At 49.9% G+C, this 25,958-nt stretch overlaps 1 protein-coding gene across 7 annotated transcripts in view; it reads left to right on the forward strand.

The window, feature by feature from the left end:
- The window catches only part of Wscd1 (WSC domain sialate O sulfotransferase 1), a 39,805-nt gene that overhangs the window by 11,983 nt on the left and 1,864 nt on the right, over positions 1-25,958 (forward strand). For all 7 annotated transcript variants that reach the window (XM_087570483.1, XM_087570485.1, XM_087570486.1 and 4 more), the window contains 6 exon segments: positions 4,394-4,508; positions 6,265-6,449; positions 9,416-9,537; positions 20,820-20,979; positions 21,781-21,945; positions 24,616-24,816. In XM_087570483.1, the coding sequence (XP_087426609.1) occupies positions 4,394-4,508; positions 6,265-6,449; positions 9,416-9,537; positions 20,820-20,979; positions 21,781-21,945; positions 24,616-24,816 (948 nt within the window).

Here is a 25,958-nt window from a genome sequence, read left to right on the forward strand (position 1 = left end):
AACACACCTCAGGGCACCCGGGAGTGGCAGGCCTGAGAGCGGGTGGTGATGGGATCCATCATCATACTGCTGGGACTCCCAAGTCAAGATGGCCTTCTCTGGCCTAGTGCTCTTTGCACTGAGTTTTGTAGATTCTCTCTACAGGGCCCGGGGAACATGCTGGGCGCCTGGGGAGCACACAGTAAGTGTTAAAGTTGTGCCTGGGTGGCAGCTGAACTCAGTCATCTCTGATCATCCTCTTACCAACTTATTTGGTTCTGTGCCCTAAGTCATTAGAGGAGGTGGTGCTCCTGTCCCTAAAATAAAGTGCATGAATTACTAAACAGAGTATCAAGCGTAGTCTATAGGGCACCTATCATAAGTAATAAGCATAGTGCATAGTGTACTTAACATAGAGTACTAAGCATAGCACAGAGTACTAAGCATAGCACACAGAGTACTAAGCATAGCACATAGAGTACTGAGCATAGCACATAGAGTACTGAGCATAGCACATAGAGTACTGAGCATAGCACATAGAGTACTAAGCATAGCACACAGAGTACTAAGTATAGAGTACAGAGTACAGAGTTCTTAGCCCAGAGGACTTAGTGGAAGACTGTAGGAGATGAGGCAAGTAGAGCATCAGACTTATGGTAGGGAAGGCATAAGAGAAAATGCCAGGCCTAAGATTTGGGATTGATTAGTTGGTTGATTGATCGACTTACTGATTGATCCGTGTGCTGCTGGAACTCGGATCTCAGACCTTAGGATACTAGGCACATCCTCCGTGGCTGAATCACATCCCGAATCCTTGATTTATTCTGAGAATCATAAATCCAAGCTTCTCTTGTCTCGGGGAAATGCCTTAGTAGGTCCATCAAAGGAAAGACTAGAAGGCTGTGGTTTCTTTTCCCCAGGGAAGGATGCATTTCAGACCAGACATCATCTAGCTGATCTTCTTCATGCTGATTCTTTAGCATGGCCTATATGTAACGAGACAGAGGGATTGGTGATATAGCTCATTTTATGTGTGCCTTCTGCAATCTCTCCAACACACCAAGAAACTGGGTCTCTAAGCAGACATTACCAGGGTAATTAATTTAGACTAAAGTGCCAATGACCAGGAGAGGGCCCGTGGGTTTCCTGAGAGGAAGTTTTGTGACGTGAATCCTTGCTGAAGACAGAGCTGAGTTCCTTTCTTGTTATTGCCACTTCATGGCTCTATGACCTTGGACCAATTGACCTGGAGTCTTCTCTTCATTTCTGTCATTATTTATTGAAGGCCATTAGTCTTCAAGATGTCTTCACTATGCATTAGTTCCCATATGTGTTTTGCATTGGACCCCTGAGTGCTCTGTCTGGGGTGGAGTCAGTTATGTTTCTAAATAACTACTGTACAGGAGTTCCTGTGCAGACTTCCTGAAGGAGGATTAAGGCATGGCATGGAACTTGAGGTAGAGAAGGCCTTATAGCTTGTCTTCAGAGAAGGAACTAAGTGGCCTGGTAATCTGGTTCTGGCCATACATATATTACGTCCAAGAGAACCATTTAGTTATCTCCAAAGACGCAGTATTGATGGAAGAGGTCCTATAAAAGCAGGAGAAAACACAGTTAGATGTAAGCAGGACAGGAATCACCTGCTGTATAACAACATGGTTTCGGCTATGAATAAAAATACCTGTTGATTCTCCTTACCTGTTGATAGCCCCTACCCGTGATTCCTGCAGTACCCCAATTACCAAACAAATAAAGGGTTAACTCTGGCCGCACTGTTGTACAAAGCAGCATCCAAGGTCTAGGGCCAGGGCTTGGCAGTGAGGACTTCGAATGGTCAATGGGCACTTATCACTCCATGAGATATTAAATATTTTTAATCTTCTTCAGGATTTTAAAGGTAAAGTTGGTCTCCCTACAGACTCTAAAAGAGCAGCATCTGAGGGAGATGTTTTGACATGCTGGACATCTTCAGAGAACCCAGAGGAAGGCAGAACACTGTCCTTGGAACCCCTGAGCCTTTCTCTTAGGGAACTCTCTGAGCGTGCATGGCCAAGCAACCTCCTTGGTCTAGAGAGTGCCCCACAGTGTAGCCCTAGACCAGCTGCTAGGACTGCAGACAAAGCAAGCATCTCTTTGCAGCCTGGGCATCCCGCCATCCCCTGAAAGGGATCCTGCAAGCCACGGAAGCTGCAGGAGTCTCCATCAATCACAGCGCATTTCATTATACCTTGGACAACATCCATAATGGAATAAAATGTCAGTAAGTTTACTAGGGGAAAAATAGTAACTTCTCCATAGCCAGTTTGTTTTTTATTGATAGTAATTTCCAAAGGCATTCCAATATCTCGAAAGCCATCGTTAATAGCCTCACGACTTGTCCGTTCTGATGTGCAAATGAACAGATGCAGAGTCACAGGCGGTAATGCGTCTGCTCGCCCTTCGTTTCAGCCCACAGTAATAAATCCACCTCAGGAGCGTCCCAGCGAGTCCCTCCAAAGTTCTTGCTTTTCTGCACATTCTTGCCTCTGTCAGGGATTTGGAAAAGTCATTTGTTATGTTAAGTGACAAAGACTCCTCTGCTCCCCCACAACCCAGAGGGGCCATCTGTGTCTCAAGCCCTGGCTGTACCCCAAGATGGGGGCTGCGGGATGCCTGGGGGTGGGGTGGGGGCTTCCTCTGCACGCCCGTCAGACTGTTGGCTTCCTCTTACTGGCATCTTCTGACCTGAGATCCCCAGAGACCTGGGTGGTGAAAGCTCAGCTTTCTGCTCTCATGGTTGCCATCTGCTCTAGGAATTCAGACCCCTGAGACTCAGATCGGGATGTGGTCAGCTGGCACACCCTCTTTGTGCGGGGGCTCCTCTACTCTTACTCCTGAGGCCTTGGGACTTCCAGCATGGTTTGTGGGAGCTGACCCGTTGTTTCCAACAGGGAGGGGCTCTTCTGTCTGGGAGTGCTTCTACAGTAAAGGCTGCTTTGGACTCTGCTGAATCATCTCAATTGTCATGCCTCAGTCTCCCCAACTGTCAGGAGGATGCATGCGCATCTTTGCTCTGGATCAGTTCCCTCCTCCTATCTTGCCAGAGCTTTTCACCTGTCCTTAGAATCCCAGAGTCCTTCCCCTGCTTCAGGAACGAATGGTGTGGCACCCTTCCCCTTGCTATGCAGCAGAAGCCACTATTCCTTCCAGAAGCCACTATTCCTTCGGAGGAATCGTGACCTCCTTCTCTAGCCAGTGTGAGGCTGCTAGAGAGCCTGGTGCACACTCCAGGTACCATTTCAGAGGCTCTGAGCCGCAGAGCCCACTCTCAGGCTGTGTACAGCTTCAGCGCAGGTGTCCTATCCAGTTCCCAACATAGCGGCTGTGGATGCGCCTTCCCGGTTTGCAGACCATGTGAGAGTGTGTTTGCAAATTCCCAAATGCCATCTCTTCAAAACAGTGATGCGTGTGACATTTACACGCTTGGGGCTGCGCTTGCCTTCTCCAAGTTTCTCCGAAAGTCTGAGAGACATCTCCTTCCTGTCCATGACAGGGTAGGCGTACCAGCAACTCCCACTGGTGTCGGCATGCTTGGATCAATAGTGACACTACCCTCTGGAATCATGCCCAAGTGTCTCTGACTGAAGAACTGCTAAGGGTATGGTAGAGGGCGTCTCGGTCACAAGGCTGTATCAGTTCCACGTGGACACCTGCCTCAAAACCGACAGACTCTGTTTACCCTTATGCTAGGAAAACACAGCAGATTTGTTTTAAAGAGTCCTCTGCTTATGGAAACTCTTAGGTTAACTAATTCCAGACTTTCCCTGGGTTCTAAGCTCCCTGTGGCTCATGTGCAGGTGATAAAACCTTGTCTTGGGACCCTAGTAGAGGCAGAAGACCCCTCTGCGCCTAGCAAGGGAAGGGAGGGTGAGTTCATTAAGTCAATGTTACAAGGACTCAAGTGTGTAAAAACGCTAACTACCTTGATCTGGCCATTTTACACATGTATTGAATCATGTGTAATCATCTATCCCACCAATACATACAGTGAATAATCATTTCTTTTGAAAACTCAGATCCAAGCACAGGGAAGAGGGGTGGTAGAGAAAAGCTGCAGTCAGGCTGACTATGGGTTCTTGGCACTACCTTTGGGTGCACAGTAGGCTGTTAACTATGTACACAGTAGGCTATTAACTGAGCAAAGGAGCAGAAAGCTGCCCAGCTGCCCACTTGGCTCTTGTGCTGAGGGGAAGGAAGTAGAAGAGGATCCTTTATCCCCTCTCCTTTCTGGGGAAGTACATGGGCCAGCCATGGCTAGAGACCCCAGCTTTTCCCCCACTGGTGGGTGGGCAGACTTCCCCAGGGATGGTAGCCCCTGGCTGGGGCCTTCCCTGACTCCTGGGCCTATCACCTCAGCTGTGCTTCCTCCTTGCAGGCAATTACCTGGGATGCTTCAGTGAGGAGGGCCAGGAGAGAACCCTGAAGGGGGCAGTGTTTTACGACTTGAGAAAGATGACTGTGTCCCACTGCCAGGAAGCTTGTGCTGAGAGGTGAGTGTTGATCCGGGCTTTTGACTGTGCTGGAGTGAGAGGTTAGAAGGCAGTCTTGGAACCAAGGGACATTACGGCTGTCGGTTGGCCATCCCGACGCCATTACACATCCATTCATCAGACTCTAATCTCCAGGAGAAAGTGCATCAGTATGCTAGCAGTTTTCTTGGCTTCCATGCCTGCTGTGCTAGGGACATGCCCTGTGACCCGTGGAGTTCTTTGAGCAGGCTATAGCTGAGGATGAGGAGCCATCGAAAACTAGTTTACTCATCTGTTTAAAATTAAATAAAGGGACAAATGGGCCTCAATTAAAATAAAGTCGAGGGCCAGTCCAGCGGTTAGAAAATCCATTTCTACTTGTATTACAACACAATTTACTTTTCTAGATACTGTCAGCTTTCCTAGTGGTTTTCAGCCATCTCTCTGTCCCTATTAACGGGACAATCACAGCTGGTGTGCCCGAGTGTGCAAGTGTGCATGTGCATCTGTGCATGTGTGTGTGCATGTGTGCTCATGCATATGTGTGTATGTGTGTATGCACGTGTGTGTGCGCGTTCACGTCAGAAGACAGGCAGAGAGCATGAACACACAGCATTCTTCACCTATGTCTATCACCTTAGATTCGTTTATGTTTTTTCTGTAAGTCAAGTCCCACCCCTATTCTTTTAGGTAGTCATGAATTGTTTCCCACTTTATACCTGGAGAAAGCAATGACAGGGCCGCCTTCCCCATGCTTGGTAGCTGAGAGAAAGGTAAGGCTGAACATGAGGATGCCAGCGTCTCATTTTAGCCTCTTTCTATTTAAGAAAACTGAGGCTCAGAGGTAGCAAGTGATGACGTCTTCTATCACTCTATAGAGAGACAGCAGCCGGATGGGACTTCATTACTCTGTGATTTTTCACTCCGGGCTCTCCCATGGTCCACTTTCTGTAGCTGTGGCCCTGTATGATACTCTATAGATTCTGTTTCCTATGCTGTTCTTATTATGCTGTAGTGGTGCCTATGAGTAAGGATGAGGAGAAGGGGGCTGCCAACAGGGCCCATAGTCTCATCTGTTGTGTGGGCTTCAGGCCAGTGCTGTGCTGGCACTGAGCACGCTTAAATCTGCACCTGTGATCTGCGTTTAGGCAGCTTGAGGTCATCTGTGTGTTTATACCATAGCAAGAGGCAAATGCTCTACTTCAGAGCTCTGCACACCTACTGAGGACCACGTTCCCACACATCCTTTATACTGGGTAATCCTTTATAACTTGAGGCCATAGATGAGACTGAAATTCATTCTCCAAGCTGATGAGAAAACATTATCCCTACACTTCTATGACCTATAACTCTAGATGGAGCCTGATTCCCTAGGCCAGTGGTTCTCAACCTTCGTAAGGCTGCAAACCTTTAATACAGTTCCTCTTGTTGTGGTGACCCCTCCCCCAACCATAAAACTACTTCATTGCTACTTCATAACTGTAATTTTGCCGTTATGAATTGTGATGTAAATATCTGATATGTAGGATACCTGATATGCAACCCCTGTAAAAGGGTTGTTTGACTCCCCAAAAGGATTGCATGCCTCAGGTTGAGAACCACTGCTCTAGGCCATGCCGATGACTGTGCCCCTGTCTGCTCACCCAGACCTCATCTCAACTTCAAGTCCATCCCTGAGATCCAACAGCCATCACCTGACTCTGACCTCTCCATAGTTTGGACTCCAGTCTTAGCTCTGGGCCCAGCTTGGATTCACCCACACTCTGTGCCCCTGCAGGTCCTATGTCTATGCTGGCTTGGAGGCTGGAGCAGAGTGCTACTGTGGGAACAGGCTGCCGGCCACACGTGTCAGCCTGAAGGAGTGCAACCAGGAGTGCAAGGGGGAGAAAGGCTCCATGTGTGGGGCTCTCCACCGACTCTCCGTGTATAGTGTGGGGCTGCAGCAGTCAGGAGCCAAGAAGCGTGAGTGTCCCAACCTCATGTCAATGTCCCATTCACCTAACCCACATCCTATAAGCCAGAATCTATTCCCTCTTTCCCTGTCACCCATACCTGACTGTCCCCTTGCATGCTGCAGACAGAGAGTGAGGGCTGTCCAAACCTAACTGCCTGGCTTCATGACCAGGCACCTTCCCTTGTCCTTTGACGAGCTGAATAGGAAGACTGGGCATGCTTTGTGGCTGCAGAAGGCTCGTTTCACTTCTCTCTTCGCTAACTTCTCTCAATAGAGCTAGACCTCTAACAGCAGGGTGGTGGCTGGACCATCTGAAACTGGTTCAAGGAGACAGAAGACTTGAGACCGTATAACTACAGCTGTGCACTTGTGAATAATTGGGGGTTCATCTGCCGAGGTCTGCAAGCTCAACACAAAAGTTGGTTCTGGGGTTTGGGAGGTTCTTAAAGGAACAAATACAAAATCTCTCTCAGGAGAGCTGTGCCAGCAAACCTGAGCATCGAGGGTTCTCCAGACAAGTTCTCACCAAAGATGAGCATACAATTCACGATTATACAGCTTGAGAAGAACTAGCCCAGTCCTGAGGACCATGGTGGAGCACAGCCACTGTGAATAGGGCCAGAGTACGGGGAGAGTGACTCATGACTGACCACTGTTCAGGTGCTTCCTGCCTCAGGCAGATGTGCCTGGGTGCCAAGAGGGCTTAGATGAGGGAGTGGCCTGATGTGAAGACATGGACTATATAAACACGAGCTCAAGGATTTGCTAGTGCGTATATTAACTCAACAAAAACCTACCAGTACCCAACATGTGCCAGACATGAAGTTTACCCTGTCACTTGGACACCCGCACAGATTCTCTGAGGACTGGACTACCTTATGCTAGCTTCTCAGAGCTTTTATTTCTTTGGCCTGATTCTTTATCCCTCCTACCTGAGCCCCAGCAGGACCAGGCCTGAGGTAGACTCTGGCCCACCCTACCAGCTTCCTACTGTGCTCAGTCACTAACTTGGAGACAGCTCTTTTCGCCTCTGCTTCTGATTGGCTGAGGGACAGACGGTCTGGTCATTTGGGCCAGCCGTTGGCCTTGAGTGGGCGGGAACTGCTGTCATGGTTCATGTTGGCAGTGGTGTAGATGCCGTTTCTACAGCCAGCTGTGTGGCTGACCTTTGTGCTCTGCTTTCCTCTCCAAGGGGGCTCTACTAACAGGCTGCCAGGGTGGTCAGGTGACCGCCCTCTGTAAAGTGCAGCTTTGTGGCTGCTAGGACATGCTCAAACATTCCATTACCTTCCAGCTGGGATCAGGCTCAGTGCCGACACCTTAGCAGTGTCTTCCTTGGACAGTGTTCTTCTGCCCTAAATGGTCCCAAGGCTCTCACCTGAGGACATAGAGCTGGGGCTACAGAATAGTTTGCACTAAATGCCAGTATCCACTAACCGTTATGTCAGTGGTGCACACAGACCACTCCTGTGACTGCCAAGCCTCATAGGTTGCTGAACCCCCTCATTCCATTCATTTACTCACTCAGCACCCTTTGATGCTGGCTGTGTCTCAGTGTTCAGGCTACATGCAGGGAACCAAAGAGGACTGCCACACCTTCCTTCTGAAGTGCTCCATTCCAGAGTCCCATGGTCTCCGTTGTCCCGCCACCCCGCCATGGCCTAGACTCCCTGGGTCACTGGTTACTGTCCTCCTCCATGCTCTGTCTGCCCTGATGGCCCTCCCTTCCCACGTGCCCCTCAGCCTGCACTCTCAGTGTCTGTCCCATGCCAGTGGTTTAGCTCCCTGGCCTGAATGAAATCTTTGTTCTTTGTGGCCTGACCTTGGCACAGGGTGGCACAGAGCCTTGGGGGCAGGATGCTGTTGCCCTTGGCTGGGGCACCAGTCCTGAGCAGATGTGTGACTATGAGATGATACCGTTGTTAGCATCTGGAACTGGGATATACAGTGTCTCCGTAACAGTCCTCAGAGTTGAGGATGTAGGTGAGGAAGGGTGCCTTAGTCTGTGACACAGGGTTAGTGATGGGCTGGACAGCCCAGGTTCTGAAGACTCAAAGCTAGCTGTTGTCTCTGCAACAAGTGGCCTTCCTAATTCTATGCACTGATTCCCAAACCCCTGATTCTGTGGTCAATCAGGATGGGCTTCTGCATCCAGATCTTACCTGCACTTGACTGTTTATAAGGAAAAGTTATTCCCACACTGACCAAGGCTGGGAAGAGTTTGTGCTGCTGGCTAGGAGATGTGACAGGTGGGACGAGTTTGAAGAAGATGTCAAGCCTCAGGAGACCTTATTATGAAAAGGACCGTGGGATGAGAAACTTATCCCCAAGCAGTTGGTGCTGGAACATTCCAGAAGGTTTGCTCAGTACCAAGGGAACCAAAGAGCGAACTGAGCTTTTCCACCAGAAGGTTGAAGAACAACTTGGCAAGAAGGTTCCTTTGTGACACAGGATTGCAGAGTATTCCTAGAATCCAAGCAGGAGTTCGAGGTGGGAGTGAAGGCAGCTACGCTGGGAGGCTCCTGAGTGCTCTGTCTGCCACAGCACGGCAAGAGACAGTGGCAGTCCACATACGCAGCTCCACTTCCTCCTTCAGGCATATTCTCATGAGTCGTAGAACTTTCCAGATTATCAGCCTGTCAGATCACCTACTGTGGGAGCTAACATGAAGAAAAAAATGTAAAGTGAAGGAAAGAAAGACAGCTACTCACCCCCTCATCCCTGCAACCAGAGCTGTGGTAGGAAAAGTGATCCCTTAATACAGCATTACAGCCACGTAACCTTTGTCAGAGTCCCTGGTGATCATGGTCCCCATGTGGGTTTTTCTCAGATGTTTGACTCAATCCCATCTGGACACTTTGCTCTCCTCTCTCGTGTGATCCCTGCCCCTCCTTAGTACAGTCACATAGGTCGCAAGACCCAAAGCCAAGCACAGTTGCCACTGTTCATCAACACCCCATTTCCTTCCCTGCAGGGTGGACTGCCACCTACCGAGGGTGCTTCCCGCTGCCTGAGAATATCACCCGCACCTTCTCCTCCTCCATGACACAGGCCAACGTGACTGTGGAGACGTGTTCTGGATTCTGTTCCCAGAAAGTAAGAACTGTTACCGTTGTGTGGTGCTTCAGTCGTACCGTGTGATGGTGGTCTTCAGAGCAGGGCCAGGGTCCATGCTGGACCACACACATCCACTCTGATAGCCCAGGTGGGAGCCAAGGAGTAGACGGCAGGGCCAAGGCATGGATCTAGTGTCACACAGGGTGTGTTGGACAGTTCTCGGGTAGCACCTGCTGTGGTCTGAGGCTGGATAGGGAAGGTCCTAAAGCTGGAAAGAATGTGTCTGTGTGGCTTTCTGCATGGAAGCTCTTGGCACCTGTCACATGTTAAATTGACATTATTTCAACTCAGGGAGATGCCAGTTCAACCCTTAAGGACAGCTAATGGATTTTCTATTGTCTGTGCTGAGGTCTGCGGCTGACTGCAGGGGCCATACCACTCTGGTGGCTCAATCCAGGCTTTAGAAGGGAAGTAGAACTCGGCTAGGTCTGTCTGGGCTGGGGAGGACACCGCAGTCCCCACTCTATCTGCTCACTCTGTGGTAGGATGAGGAGTTGTCAAAGGCAGGTGGGGATTGCGAAGTTCAAAGTCAGGAGTATGTGAGGTGCGGTAGGGAGTTCTGTGTCCACAGAGCCCAGGAGTATTAGGCTGGGATTCAGCCATCACCAAACTATGGGTGGATGGTGTGGTTTTTTGGGTGTAGGTGATGGTAGGCTGGGGGCTGGGGCTGATTCCGTTGTGCTGGGGCCCAGGAGCCTCGGTGCTATGTGGGTTTTGACAGCGTGACAGAACAGAACTAAGGGGAGGAGAGGGCATTGCCTGTGGTGACGATGACAGTGATCAGACAGAAACAGCCATTTACAAATTGCACGTACCATGCACGGTGCTACTTCAAGCATTTTACCTGCGTTGACTCATTTCACGTTCCTAAGGCCTAATGGGAGGTAAGGAAACTAAGGCAGCTAAGGCAGAGCACCCAAGCTGTCTGCACAGGCTCAGGTAGTAGTGGTGGAGCTGGGAACTTGCAGCTGCATGGCCCGTTGTATGTGTTGGGGGGTTTGTGTTGGGGGTGGGGGAGATGGAGCAGGGGCAGCTGCAGTGAACTGGTCACAAACTCTCAGCCCCACCCACCCCTGCAACCTCACTGAGTGCCGCCCTCTTCCTGCTTCCTCAGCTCTCTGGAAGTGCTTCCCTTGCCAGGTAGACAAGAACAAGCTCTTATAGGCATTTTCCTCTACTTCTGCTTTGTAACCAGCATTTTCAAAGCCACTGCCATCAGGGTCCGTAGGTCACACAGTACAGTCCCTCCAGAAGTCAGTTTATGCATGTAGCCTGGGAAACTACTTTCTCCTCTCGTATTCATGGTGGGAACAAAATTCAGCAGGGGCGGGAATAAGGACACCCAAATAACCGCCAGCCCCGCCTGTGGCTAAAAAGAAATAATGCTGCTGAAATTTTGAGCCATTCCCCCAGAGGATCCCTAACCCCAGCTTCCCAGAATGTGGAATGTCACGGGTTTAGAGCAGGAGAAAAGCCGGGCATTAGCTGCTTAGAGGGGCCAGAAGTTCTCCAAAGACTATCTGCTTTAATCTTCTCAGCAGGGGACCTCCTCACCTCCCCCGTTGCTGTGGGAGGCAGCTCAGGTTTGCAAAAGGGTAAGCTTGGACACAGACACCGATAGGACTCCTGAATCCGCCATCTGTGCTTTTACACACTGCAACCTCTCCTTGTGACAGAAGGTGAGGGAGAGATGACAAAAAGAACAGGGAAAAGGGAACATTCAGTCACCATGACTGCAGGCTTGGACACGCCCGGGGGTAGCTTTGAGTAATATGTTTGTGTAGGACACAGGAAAGAGATAACCGAGGCACATGGCTCGTCTCCTGCCTCTCTTCCTCCCAGCCTTCTCCCTGGGAGGCGGCTCTTTGCCCCAGCTTCCCACAGCCACTTCCAGAAACTGAATATTCAAACAGTTGCCTCCTAGACTCGTCTTATTACAAACCCCAGGGCTGCTGGTACCACAATGCCTGCACTTTGCTGAACTGACCCGGTTCTGCCACCACCACCCCTTAGAGATCGCTCCATATGGGTGTAAGAAAGTGAACTCCAGTCTTTCCCAGCCTCACAGATGTCCTATAATTTATTTAACCAAATCCCCTACTGTTCAGCTTTTAGATTGTGTCTAGTCGTTTGCTTTTACAAACAGTGCTGCAAAGACTGCGTTTAGGTCATTTTGTATGAGTGAATCTGTAAGAAAAAACAAAAAAACCAAGAACCAAAACCAAAACACTCTCCCAGGCAATGCTGGGTTCAGGAGGTGGCTTTGTTATTCAGTCTCGGCTGCCAGATTGCCCTTGGCAAAGGTTGTACTAACTTTACACCTCTTTCTGAGATGTGGGCGGGGACACAGCCACTCTTAGAGGGTTCCCCTCCTTTAGGGAGGGGACAGACGTCCTGGGAAAATGTTTCAGTGTTGTGGATGTGTCTCCCCCTGGGCAGCCCTCTAGAACCCAGAGAGCTCTCTGCGCGGTGGCTACAGACAATAATTTAAAGATGAGAAGCTCCTTGCTATTTTCAGCTCTCCTTCATATTTACTGGCACAAATCCACACCACTACACTTTCACAGTGATGTGTGCCAGAAGATCCCCGCAGGCTCCCGGTATCATAAGCCGTTTTGCACCTTAGCACCTTGTCTGACTCCCCTGCAGATGCATCTCAAGGGCGAGTTACTGGCTTGGCGTTAGCATTTGCAGCAGGCGTGGCTCACCAGAGCCATATGGAAAAGGTGCTTGAGGTTCTCGGACGTGGCTGTGTCCTCCCAACATCAAGCGTGGGAATCAGCCCATTCATCTCCTGCCCCAGCCTCCCAGTCAGATCGAGCAGGAAGGGACATTTCCTCGACTCTCATTGTCGAGAGCTGCAGGGGTTTGCAGCTGTGGTAGAGTCACCTTTTATAGCATTCTAGTTGGAAATGGCTTTTAGCAACCCACACGGAGCAGGGTTTGGCCAAATTGCGGAGGCTGACGTTTACAGCGGTAAAAATCGTGTGCTGGGTGCCAGGAGAGCCTAGCAATGAGTGTAGCACAGCACACGGTTAGGAAGAGAGAGCTTATGGCTGGGGAGGAGCCAAGCTGCATGACTGAGAGGCTGGTAGCTGAGGGAGATGGAGATACCTTCAAGGGGAAGAGGACCACAACTTCTGGGAGGATCTGGAGCAGTGTAAGCAGGTAGAAGGATAAGGGAAGTGGACAGTCCACTGGGAGAAGAGGGCATCTGGGAATCGGTGAGGAAGATAGGGTGGAGACAAGTTACGAAGAGCCTTGGATGTCTAGTGTCATGTCCCCTGGGTTGTTTGGTTTCGTTTGGTTTTGCTTCTAATTTTCCACAATGGGAAACAGGAAGTCGCCGCTGGTATAGAAGGGGGTGAGGTGCTAGGAGTCGCTTGACACTCGATCTGTAAACAGGATGTTTTGGACCCGAGAGGCAAGTGGAGTTGATGGAGGAGGGGTAAGAGGTGCTACGTCAGCCAAATTCCCTTGAGAGGATGTGGGACCCACCTGGAGGTATGATGAATTCTATGTGGGTGGAGAGTTGATCTGACCAGAGTCCCCCATAGAGCCTCCTTGGAGGCAGCTCCTTCAGGGTGAGCCTCAGAGACACTTGGCAAAGCTGCCACTGAGGTCAACTTATGATAGGGCTCGGCTCACCTCAGGAGTGAAGGATTCCAGCTGTGGCCATAGCAGAGCCAGTAAAACACCACTGATGGATATATCAGAGTTAACACCCCTGGTCCCCAGGATGCTAGCCTGTCTCCTTTCTCTCCCTCTTACAAGCCTTAGATCTTGAGGTTTGGAGAATTCATTGTTTTCAAGAGCTCTGCATTATAAGATATTAGCAAGGACCCCAGCTTCCCACCATGATGTGCCAATAGCAGCTCTCCTTTCAAGGGTCACGACTCAGACCACACACTTTGACCAAGGTCTGTGGAGGTTAAGACCCACAGCCCTGAAGAGCCAACTTAAATGTACAGCAGTGTCTTGCTTTCCCCACGGCACTGAATCCCACTTTCAGCATGAAGGCCTGGGGTAGGGAGTGCACTGGAAATTGGCCTGAGCATTTCCTGGAGCCATTTCCTGACCTCTGTCCTGTACAAGGTGAGTGGTGGTGGTACAGCAGCAGTGAAACACTTGGCCGTCCGCAGTTCTTCCTTCCCTAGACAGCCCAGTGGCAGTGGCTCGGCAGGACTGTCCAGCACCAACCTCATTACCTCTTCACTGATCCAGAAAATCAGTTCAGATGCCACACGCAGTGGGAATGGCCAAACTCTTACCAGAACCATGCAGTACACTGTGTTACAGACAGTGAAAATGTGTCCAGACTTCCGTGGGAGCGAGTTGTGGTGGGGATGCTCTCAGCAGAATGCTCAACGGGGCAGCGTTAAGTCTGAGTGTGTGTGCCCAGAGTAGTAGATGTGAGGGATGGTGCTCGGAAGCAGAGGAGCAAGGTCCTCCCTGCCGTGCCCCCGCTTCTGAGCTACCCGATAAAGCTTCTTTGTGGGTTCATAGATAAAGATCCCTAGTTTTGCAGTAGTTAGCTAACATGGATTTAAGAAGCTTCCAGAAGATGACCAAAGGATGGAGAACATTTGAGAGCAAAATCAGCCTCTCTTAATGATCCGTTTTCACTAGCATATGTTAATTATGTATAATAATGGATTTCATCTCCCATCTTCCCAGTACAAATGGTGTGTTTTAATCAAACGCACCCCATCACCACCTCCTGTTTCCCTCCTGGTTCTGTTGATCCTTTTTCTCTTGACACCCAGGTCTCTTCTGCCTTCCCATCTTTATTTATGTTGATGACCCAGTGGATTTCATTAGGGCTGTTTACAGGGTCCTGAGCAAGGCATTGTTTATAGTAGCCAGGGCTCCTACCAGTGACTACACAGAACAAAGGTTTTTTGTTTTTGTTTTTGTTTTTTTTTTTGTTTGTTTGTTTGTTTTTTTTAATTCTATGTGTCTGAGTGAGGTCTGTGCAATGAGTGCAGTACCTACAGAGGCCAGAAGAGGGCATCAGATTCCCCTGCTGTACTTAACTACAGTTGTGAGCCTCCCACTTTGGATGCTGGGAACTGAACTTGGGACCTCTGGAACAACAGCTAGGGCTCTAAGCTACTCAACCATCTCTCTACCCTCCCCCAAATAATGCATTTTTAAAGCCCTGCAACTCAATCTTGTCTAATTTGTGATGTTCATATTGGATATAAGGAAACCTGCTCCTTTTCAGGATCCTGATGCCGCCTTCACTCCATACAAGGAAGCAGCCGGGGTGGGGGAGGTTAGATGGCTTGCCATGCACTGGTTCCGTCTAGGGTAATTAATTTGAAGACTGATATTTGTGTGCAGGAGCAGAGACTGTAGTGGGAGTGAGATTTCTAAAGTGGGAAGCAGTGAAGTCTGACACCGTCTGCAGCAGGTTACTAAGGTGTGGCCGTCCCCAAGTCATATTGCCTGGGGAACTGGAAAGGAAGGCAGGCATGATTCTGCACCTGTTTCCACTCAGTTTACCTGCTCTGACTAAATCCTCCTGAGTCTCAGTAGCTGGGAGGGGTCTGCCCCAGGGAGATCCCCCAGCAACTGGGCAGCATTCTTGTCTTTGTCAATGGCCGCATCCGTGGGAGTCTGGGATCTGTGAGCCTTGACAGAAAGGGAGTTACTTTTGCTGCGTTTTTATATGTGCTTTCCAGTAGCAGCTTGGGTATGGTGCTCTAGGCCAGTCAGGGTGTTGCACACCTGCCATCCGAGCACTCAAGTGACACAGGGACCGGTTGGTTGTAAGTGTAATTCTAGCCTGAGTTACACAGTAATCTCTAAAGAGCGAGCTTTGAAGATGTGATTCACTTAGCCCTTGCTTAGGGTGTATAAGACCCTGGCTCCATTCCTAGTGCTGCACATAGCAGAGTCACCTAAAAGTCTGTACAAAACCTGTGATCTTGAACCACGAATGTGATTTTAAAACATGCATTGTTTAAGAGGGTTGCAAAGGTAAAGGGGTATCTGTTACAGAAGAAGTTGAAGGTGCAAAAGATAGAAATAAATCTTATTTATAACTTTATTGCATTAGAAAAATACAGCTAAAACCATAAGCAGTCTTTTGACCTTATTCTAGGTGTGCGTGCAAGTACTTTGTTTCCTAATGTACACTTTGGGTGGTTGTATCTTGCATCCATCCTCTTCTTTAATAAGGCTTATGCATTTCTGTCGCCATGCTGTGATTTTTCTGGCTGTGTGGCTTTCAATCCTTCTTTCCCTCCCCTTCCCATCCTTTCACCTCTTCTCACTCTGCCTCCCTCATTTATTCCTTTATTTCTCCCCCTCCCTCCTCCATTCTCTCCTTTCTTTTGTCTTGTGTATATGACTGTGTACATGTGCGCGCACACACACACACACACACACACAAGAGCTCATGTGTGCATATATGACCTGGAGGCCAGTGAACAACCTTGGTATCATCCTTGAGGAGTCATCTACCTTGGGTTTTTATTAAGACAGGGTCCTCGCTAGCCTGGAACTTGCTAAGTAGGCTAAGTTTGCTGGCCTGCAAGCCACAGGGATCAAGCTGACTCTCCTTCCCCATCCTGGAATCACGAGTGTTCACCACCCCATTTACCCTTTTGAAGTGTGGGTTCTGGAACTCATGTCCGCAGACTTGCCAGACAAGCACTTTAGGGAGGGCTCCATCTCAGACCCACTTCCTCGCTTCTTTTGTATTCTTTATTTTCTTTCCTTACCTATGAGCGCATTCGCAATTGTTTCCTGGAGCTCCGCTGACAAGGGAGCTGAGGATTTGTGGTCTCATGTGTACACGTGGAAGACTTTCGATATGTTTTCCAACTGTGCTTTGTCCTTCTCAAATTGATCCAGAGAAGACTTGAACTTGTGATCATTTAAGTCCTAGGCCCTGCCAGCTACGGCTACCTCCTCATCTGTGATGCTGGATGGTCCTGTCACCCACATCCTCCACCTTTTGTGCTGGATGGGGTGAGAATGCCTACTCTAAGACGACATGGATCCAGTGATGTCGTGGCTGATGTTTGCGGTGCAGACAGTGATTGTGTCAATAGCGATTCCTCTGCTTGCCCTGGCTCCTTAGATGGTGGGACATTTGAGAGGCTGACTTTGGAGAAGCCGGTTCTTGCCTTGGTGGATGGATAGCAGGGGCCCCTGTACTCCTGGTGGGCGGGTGGGTCTTCGCCAGCGCTCTATTTGGAAGGTATTCTCTGGGAGGTGGTCTAATCTGTCTACCTCTTGTGGACCCAGGCCTTCCCAAAGCCATGGCACCCTACTGATACCCATAGGTCCCCTGGGGACACTCTGACTTCTCCCCCAAGCCATCAGGCTCAGAGTTACCTGTGTGCATAGGAGGGAGTTTAGTGTGAGCCGCCAGCATCTTGAGGTTGGATGTGTGGGAAGGACCTGCACTGAGAAAGTGCTGGAGGTCTTGCAGATAAAGCCCCTGGCACTCTTCTTTGAGTCTTCCCTAACACTCCTACCATCGCAGCTGTTAAGTACTCTCTGAAAGGCACCTTGAGATCAGTTCAGACCCTAGACCCCATGTGAATGAAGAGTCCTACAGCCAGAGGCCAGGCCTTTGCTCATGGCTCCTTGCAAGCCACAGAGCTCTCTTCTGTCTCAAGACCTGGTCCTTGCCTGATGCCCACTCCCACTGAGTCCCCACCCCAGGTACCTTAGCTCATGCCCAGAGGTGCAGAATCATCCTGTGTCCCAGGATACAGGCCTAGCTAGCTCTCCCAGCTCTGCCTGATTCCAAAAGCCCCACACTGTGCTCTGGCTTTTCTGCTTGCTTTTTCTGCTTGGCTTTTTTCAACTCCCACCCCCCACCCCATCCCTCTGTCTTTTTCTCTCATTGAAAGTTGGAGTGGGGGCAGGGGCCTGGTAGAGTTGGGAAGTTGGCAGAAAGATAAGATTCATCAATATTTAATTTTTATGGAAATCGTGTCCTCGAAATCCCACGGGGCTGAAAATCGTTCTGTGTTTTCAGAATCCAGTGATGTCGCCGAGGCGGTTGTGTTGTAAATAAAACTGCATTACTGTCTGCAGCTCTCCCGTTGCTCTGAAAACACCCGGAAAGTTGACAGTTTAATCCACTCGGGGAAGCAGAAAGGTTCGGGTCACTGGTAGGGGGGCTGCGATGGGCATATGAGATGGGCAGCCCCGGGATATGACAATGGAAGTGAACGGCAGCACCAGTGTCACTGTGGAGGCCCAGCAGCCCATGGGCCTCAGCAGAATGCTTAGGCTAGGAGACTGCTGGCCTCAGCAAGAATCCCAGATAGCAGGGCTTGGGAGGGCTTGATCTCATATAATCGCTTTCTCCTCCCTCACACCCCCTGATGCTCTTGGCCTTGAAAGAATATGGCATGGTTGGTTGCCAAGAGCTTTCGATTTATTCATTCATTCATTCATTCATTCATTCATACATACACTCATATTTAAAACATTTTTATTAAAATTCCTGCCGCACACTAGATACCATTTCAGAACCTCATGTGGTCACACACAGGACACAGAAATCTCTTCCCTGTTTACATTCTCAGACAAGAAGCCGGGACAAGAAATAAAGTATGCGTATGCTGTGTGGTAGTGAGCACATCGGTGAAGAACCAGGCAGGTTTGTACCTGAGATAGATATTCAGCCTTAGACATCTCATAGCAGCTTAATTCACAGCGGCTAAGAATGGGAAACAGCTCAGATAGCCACCAAAAAGTGAGTCGGTCAACACACAGTCCGTCCATACGTGGAATTCTATGGTCTGGGGAGAAGGAATGAGCTACCAACATGTAAAGCAACAAGGACAGACTAGACAAATGTTTTTCTGAATGAAAGAAGCCAGGCTCAAAAAAATTCACGCACCCGGTGGTTCTATTTATACGGCACTCAGGAATAGACGCCACTGATCTGCGGTGATCGAAAGCAGGAGAGCGGCTGCTTAGCTCGAGGGAGAGAAAGATGCTGGAGAAAGGACAGTAGAACCTCGAAGTGTTGCCTGTCTCCAGGTCTCTTCGTCAAGGCTGACCAAGCTGTGCATTTGGGGTGAAAGTGTTTGGTCAGGAATTCTTGCATAGCAAAGGAGAAAGGAGGGAACTGTAGTTTGGGAAGGAGTAGACAGAGGAGGCCTCTCTGAGATGGTGGCTGGAAGAAAACAAGAGAGGGTGTGCGGGATGGAACGTTGCAGTTGGGATAGCAGGTGCAGTGGCCTGAGATGGGAGCCTGACCCAGTAACCAAGGAAGGGAGTCTTAGCTGATCACGGTTGCTGCATCAGCACCACTTGCAGTGCACCCATTAACCTTAACCTAGGCTGGACCCTAAAACTAGAACCACAAGGCGGAGGTGCCCACAACCTTGGTTTCTCCTAAAGTCTCTCCTTAGATACTTGTCTTTAGGTGTTTGTCTTTCCTGAGCTTGGGTCCATGAGGACACCCATCACAATGAAGGGCCATCCCAACTGAAATGGCTTCGTTTTGATTAACTCTATAAGGAGTCTCACCCTGAAACTCCACCTTCACAGCCTGTGTGTGCTGGAAGGAGCCAGACACCAACACACTACTGCGTGCTCCCGAAAGGCATCATGAGGGCCTGGGAGCCCCTGCTAGGACGAAGGTACTACTGAGGGATGAGGCAGGACACTGATGTGCTGGAGGGGGATGGTGGGAACTTCAGAGGTTCACACCACTTTCGTCAGTTCACACCTACAGGGAGACTTGCTTCCAGAAAAGCTGGCTGAGTTGTGTTGAGAGTCGGCCCAGCCAGGGCCACCAAAGGGGCTTATCTGTGAAGCAGTGTGGAGGCCCCGTGTGGAATCTACATAAAGAGACATGATTGGATCTGTCAGCCCCTTATGCCAGTAAGCATGGTGTCATCCTGGTATGAAGAAAGATGAGGGTGAGGGTCAGAGGTTGCTGGGTTCAGAGGAGAGGGACTGCTGGACTGTGAGGGTCAGCAATCAGCATTTCTTCCTGGTTGTATCCCCTAGGCTCTGCTTCACCTCCCCTGGCTGCAACACTATCTCTTGTCTAACACGAGTGCATAGCTCCCCAGCTTTACCAAGCCACGCACGGAAAACGCTATTGATTTTCCTTATTTATTTATGAGATTTCTTGCTGTGGGCAAAAAATAAAAAGGTTTGTGCAGCGCCAGCTCCCGTCTCAGCAAACACCATCGTCCACCCACTGCCTCCCTCTGTTATGCAGGCTCAGTGCCTACGAGACCTGCCACTCCCCTTGGGATACTAGGGGGTGGGGCTGTGTGTCCCATCTGCTTCCTGGCACATAGTGGGTGCTCACAGACGTGTGTGAGGGAAGTGGGTGCATCTTTTTTAATAAGCTGTGGTTACCACTCAAATGGATAAGGAGCAGAAAATGCGCCATGCCTTTGTGGAATGCCTACTGGATGGCAGCCACTGGGGTCCCTCTCATCAAGCCTTCAGCCTACCTGTTGCATTTTATTACCCTTTATCTTCGGTGAGATTCTGAGTGGTTAAGCGTCTTGTCCACTGTGGCACGTGAAGTGAGCCAGAACTCACATCCAGGTCCTCAGAATGTTCTCTCTACTGTATGATGTGGACACTCCAGAGAGGACCCAGAACCCACTTGAGAGCTGGCTGGGGCCTCAAAAGGAGGCATTCCAGTCTCTTCACCTGGCGGAGCCTTTCCATTTTCAGAGCATGTCAGGAAGGTGTGACCTGTGTTTCTCTAATCTTCCACCTTTGGAAAAAAGACTACAGGGACCTGTCCCCAACTTGGCTGTGGAACCTCCAGGCCAAGGATAGGGGTTTGTCCCTTTCCGGGAGACATAGCTGACCAAGGTAGTTGGGCCCACAATAGGGGCTCAAGGTCTGTTTAATGATGTGACACAACACACCCTGAGCTGCCCTGTGGCAGCAGAGCTGGCTTCCTGTCCTCACAAGTTCACTCATGCATGCAAGTCTCTCCCCTGACGTCCTCACCCACCATACTGCTCCTGACAGATGCCTAGCCACATCCGGGACCCAGTCCTAGGACCTGCCCAGCTTCCTGTGCTTTGCTCGCCTCTTCCCATGGTGTCTCACACATTGTAGTGACTCTTGACTTGTCACTGTCCACTCTGGGCTCCTGCAGGGTAGAAGTCACATCTCACTTCTCTGACTGTCCCTGGTTTGAACACAGAGCCTAGTGGTCATCTCTGTATGAGTGGCAGCGCCTCCACAGGGTCCAGCTCACACAAGCCACTCCTTCACACTCTTCCTCTCTCTCTCCACAGGAGTTTCCTCTAGCCATCCTCCGGGGCTGGGCTTGCTACTGTGCCTACCCTACCCCCCAATTCAGCCTGCGGGACGCTGTGGATGGAGCACTGTGCAGCCAAGGCACGGAGGCACAAGGGCTACCTGGCTACTGTGAGGTCTACCAGACACCTGTGCAAGGTGAGCTCTAAATACTTCCTGGGCTGTGCCATTGGTATGCGGCCATAGAGCTGTGCAGCTAGAAAGGATAGGTACGCCTGACTGTGCAACCACAGGGCATAGGGTATATAGAGTTTCCAGTGTCTCTTCTCAGTGGATGAGGGAGACCAAAGCTAGGGTGAGACCAGGCTCCCTTTGAAACTATGAGTGTAAGAGGCAGAGAGGAAAAGCAGAGAGAGGGAGGCTCTGGGGGATAATGCAAGGGCTAAGATTCAGAGACATTGGAGGGATGCTTAGGCCTCAGAAGCCCCCATGCCCTGGCAGTCCCCAAGGCGAGCATCATCACATCACCTGTGCTGGTCTTGGACTAGGGGCTGATAGGGAGGACTATGTCATAGGGAGGAGCATCCCCTCTGTCATTCAGTACCTCCAGGGATCATCCCTCAACAACTTGTATTTCTCCCAGCAGCCCTGGGGAGGGAACATAAACACATGTGTTGGCCTTAAATTAGCCCAGCTACAGAACATGGAACCGCAGTGGCTGGGTCCAGACACGGCCCTATCCACCTCCCCTAGCAGAACCTGGAGTCCTCCAGTCCTCGGAGTTCTATCAAGAGGCTTTGGCTGTCGCATAGAGACAGAGTGGGGCAAGGATCCCTGGAGCACCCAGTTCCTAGCCATCGGGGGTGGGAGGCCTTATCAGATCAGCAGAGCAAGGTGTAGGTGGCAGGTCCCTTAATGTTCAGTCCCTGTCCAGAGGACTTCAACAATCAATCTGAGATCACAGTGCTGGGGACTTCATGGTGACTTGTGGACTTTCAGACACCCGGTGTACAGACAGGAAGTTCCTGCCCAACAAGTCTAAGGTGTTTGTGGCTCTGTCAAGCTTCCCGGGAGCTGGGAACACATGGGCAAGGCACCTGATCGAACATGCCACTGGCTTCTACACAGGAAGCTACTACTTCGATGGAACCCTGTACAACAAAGGTAAGCCAGACTTGTAGTGTTGGGGCCAGAGGACAATCTATGTCCCTCTCACAAGCCAGCCCTCCTTGGAGCACTAGAATTTTGCCATAGCCCCCCCAAGTCATTAAGGGCGAAAGTTCATCTGTTCATTCCTCTTTTTTCGTAGGCAAAGGGGTAGCTCATCATCATTAAAAAACAAACAACCACCACCAAAAACCATTTATTTAAATAGGTCCAGAAATGGTCAAGAACTTTATGTTTTCTAATCTTTCCTTGGAGAAATAAGAGGCCTCGTTATACTGAGTAAATTAACTTAAATGGCCCAAGTCTGCATGCTGCTGGAGAAGGAAGACCCTTAGACAAGTCAAGTGGCATCTAAATTTGGCAAAATGTGTTTCTCAATTGTCAAGTGGCACAGTATTTGCTCTGGGTTTCTTAGCCGGAATTTGGTTTGCTAAACTGCCAACACCGTCAGAAACAAAAACAACCTAGAGGGATGGATATGTCTGTGTTTGGCAGCAAGTTCTCAAACTGGTTGTGTATGTGTGTAACCCAGCTGCATCTTCTAGAGATGCGAAGGGTACCTGCTGATGGGGCGAGGGTGGGGGCAGTTGCCAACTTAACACATGGTCCTGCTTTCTCTAGCTGGCCCCTGTGCCCAGACTGCAGTAACTAGTGTTTTCCTAGAAGGCCCATACCAACTAGCTGCCTGGATATACAAGTAGATGGAGGAGGTGGGCTGCGAAGAGTGGAATAGTCAGTTTCAATGCTTCCAGGAGGCACCCGGGCTGTAGGCTCTCAGACAACAACCTGCCATTGATAGTCCTAGCTGTCATCCTAGCCTGTTTGGTAAAGTCAGTCAAGGCAAAGGCTTCTGGTATTTGGCCCATGGCAGTAGCGAGTTTTGGTGGGTAGTCCCCACTTCTGGTTTGGGAGTTGCATTTTCCAGGAAGCCCCGCTGCCATTGTAAAAATGGGTGTTTTGTGACCACCGCCAAAGGGAAGCATCCGAACTCTTGTTTCTAAAACTCCCAAGACAAGCTTGTGGAGATTTATGGAGCCTGTCTTCTGAGCTGGGTGTCCTGGGTGAGGCTAACCTATGGGGTAGGGACTCCAGGCAACATCTCTCCAAAGAGACCTTCCATAGTATCCCACTCTCCAGTCTCTCCTGCTCTTGTCCCTTGAGGCCCTGTGCTCTGCATGTGAGCCACACTACCTTCTAGGCCATAGCCTCTAAAGTGGGGTCTGTTTTTATTCCTTTATTGCTTCTGTATTTACCCTTGCTGTTGCTGAAACGATGCATCCTGGCAAAGGCTACTCAAGAGAACAAGAGCTTATTTGATTGACAGTTTGAGATGGAGTCCATCAGGGTAGTCAAGGGAGCAGGAGACTGACATGACTGGTCACACCGTGTCCATCTGTGGTCAGGAAGAACTGAAGTAACCAGCCAGTTTCCTCCTCTTATGGGGTTTAGGACCCCACTTCAGGGAATGGTGTCACCTTCTTTTAGGGTTTTCCTCCCTCAATTAACCCAATCAAAATGATCCCCCACAGGCATGGGCTAAATAATCCCTCACAGGCGTTCCTCTCCCGCCACCCCCAGGTTTGTCCCCTAGCCAAGTCCAAGCTTATTGAGTTGACAGTATCAGCCATCAAATGATCCAAAGTCCAATACAACTTATGGAATCCTGTGTCACTGGGGACCAATGAGTACACTCTGGTCTTTTCAACCAGTTGTCACTCAGGTTCTGAGTGCACAGTGCTTTCTCAAGGAGCCAAGGGAGGGTGCATGGGGATAGCAGAGATGTTGGTCTGGGGGACAACTCCCCATTCATGGTAACTGGGTCATGGGTCCTCAAATGCTGCAGGTAAGGCCTTCAACAGAACTGCCCTGGAGCCCATAGTAGGGAATCTCTAATCATATGATAATTCAGGGACCTATGGTAGGATATGGCATGAGGTCAGCCACTGATTGATGATGGCTGTCTTGTCTCCAGCGAGAGTTGGCTAGAAGATAGGGGCTTTACAGGAACACCCAAGGGCATAGGAACAGAGCTGTACAGTTGTCAGGCTGCTGTGTGATATTGTGCAGGTCACACACCAACTCTGAGCCTCAGTCTTCCTCTTGGACAAAATCCTTTTTTTAAAAGACATCTTTTATGTATAATTTACTTTTATTTTATGTTCACTGATGTTCGTCTGTACTTGTATCTATGTGAGGGTGTCAGAAGCTCTGGAACTGGAATTACAGACAATTGTGAACTGCCATGTGGGTGCTGGAAATTGAATCCGAGTCCTCTGGAAGAGCAGAGCTCTTAACTGCTGAGCCATCTCTCCAACCCCAAGACAAAATTCTTTACAATACTCTAAAATTGTCTCCCTGGAAAGTTGGACATGTGTGTCACCTTCTGGATCTATGGTCAGGACCCTGCCCCTAAGGACTTCCTGCTCCTGGAGACTGCAGGAAGTAATTTGCCTCATGCTGATATGACCTCATTCTCGCTGGTAGACACCTCCTGAGCATACTTTCACTGAGACAAGAGTCACCCCCATGGAGGCCTCTCTGCTCCATTCTGTCCCCCAGAACCTCTTCAGATGTCACCAGATATTGTGTTACTATAGAAGTAGGATCACCCCATATGAGAGTGAGGGTTCTTTCCTCCACAAAGGTCCTCTCATTCCTCCCGAGCAGGGTTCAAGGGTGAGAAGGACCACTGGCGGAGCCGGCGCACCATCTGCGTGAAGACGCACGAGAGTGGCCGGAGGGAGATTGAGATGTTTGACTCAGCCATCCTGCTGATCCGGAACCCTTACCGGTCCTTAGTTGCTGAATTCAACAGGAAATGCGCTGGACACCTGGGCTACGCCCCTGACCGAAACTGGAAGAGCAAAGGTGAGGGATGGGTGGCCTGAGCAGGGGACTGGCATGTGGCAGAGTGATACAAGATCAGAATATACATTCCTGGCTGTGGAGGTCTTGCTGCTCTCACTTCCTCCCCATCTCCTCTAAGCTTGCTCTGTCCACACGGTGTGATGATTTTTATGACTGCAGATGGGAGGCCAAAAAATTTCCTCTATCCACCCTCAGGTGTGTGATAAGGTCATGTATACCTAGAGCTCACACAGAGCTGAGCCCGCTCTAGATGCACATGGCCCTGACTGCCCCTCTGTCTGAATCAACTAAACCCTCCTTTAGAAGACGAGGCCATACCCACATGCCATTCAGAAATGGGAAGATGATGTGTGTGCCTGCTCTGTGATCAGGGTCCTGTCAAGGCTGCCCTCACTGACTCTACTGTATCTAAGGAAAAATCACCGTAAATCCACATAATTTTCCAGATAAGCCCAGAATAGCTGGGTGGTAGTTGGCAGTGCTGGGTCTCAAGCTCTGCTTCCTAGTCAGCTTGGGCTACTATAACAAGGCACCACAGGTAGGGATGCTTAAATAATAATTCTTTATTCTTCGTGGTTCTAGAAGCAGCGTGATTGAGTGTTTAGTGAGGCCTTTCTCCACCTTTCACTCCATGGCCTCCTGGCAGAGGTCCTCTCCTTGTAGGGACACTAATACCGTCTCAAGGTCCCCACCCTCATGACCTCATCTAACCCTCATCTAACCCTCATTGCCTTCCCAAAGTCTCTTCTATACTTACACTCATACTGGGGTCTAGGGACTTCGATGTGTGCTGCAAACATTCAGTTACACCACCTTAGTTTCCTGATTTGAGATGGATTGCTTGGGTTCGCATCGAATTTTGATCCTGCTATGTCAACAGGCTCTGGGTCCCACAGGCTCACTCAGACTCCCCACTGTCTAGGAAAGTCCCAAAAGGGCAATAAACTCACAGCATACAGGAGAAAGCCAGTTCTCGCTTGTCAAGTGGCAGACTGTATTTGTCTGAACTTGGCACCCACGTTCGGTTTTCCAGGCAGACCTAGGACTCTTCCAAGTCTAACCTGGTAGGAACCCTGGATTCACACTGGTTCCCAAATAGGTCAGTTGTGGGCAGTGAGAAGTCTAAACCTGGAGGCACCCTG

This window comes from Rattus norvegicus, chromosome 10, assembly GCF_021556685.1.
Source record: "Rattus norvegicus strain SHRSP/BbbUtx chromosome 10, alternate assembly SHRSP_T2T, whole genome shotgun sequence".
In the NCBI taxonomy this organism is placed as follows: Eukaryota; Metazoa; Chordata; class Mammalia; order Rodentia; family Muridae; genus Rattus; species Rattus norvegicus.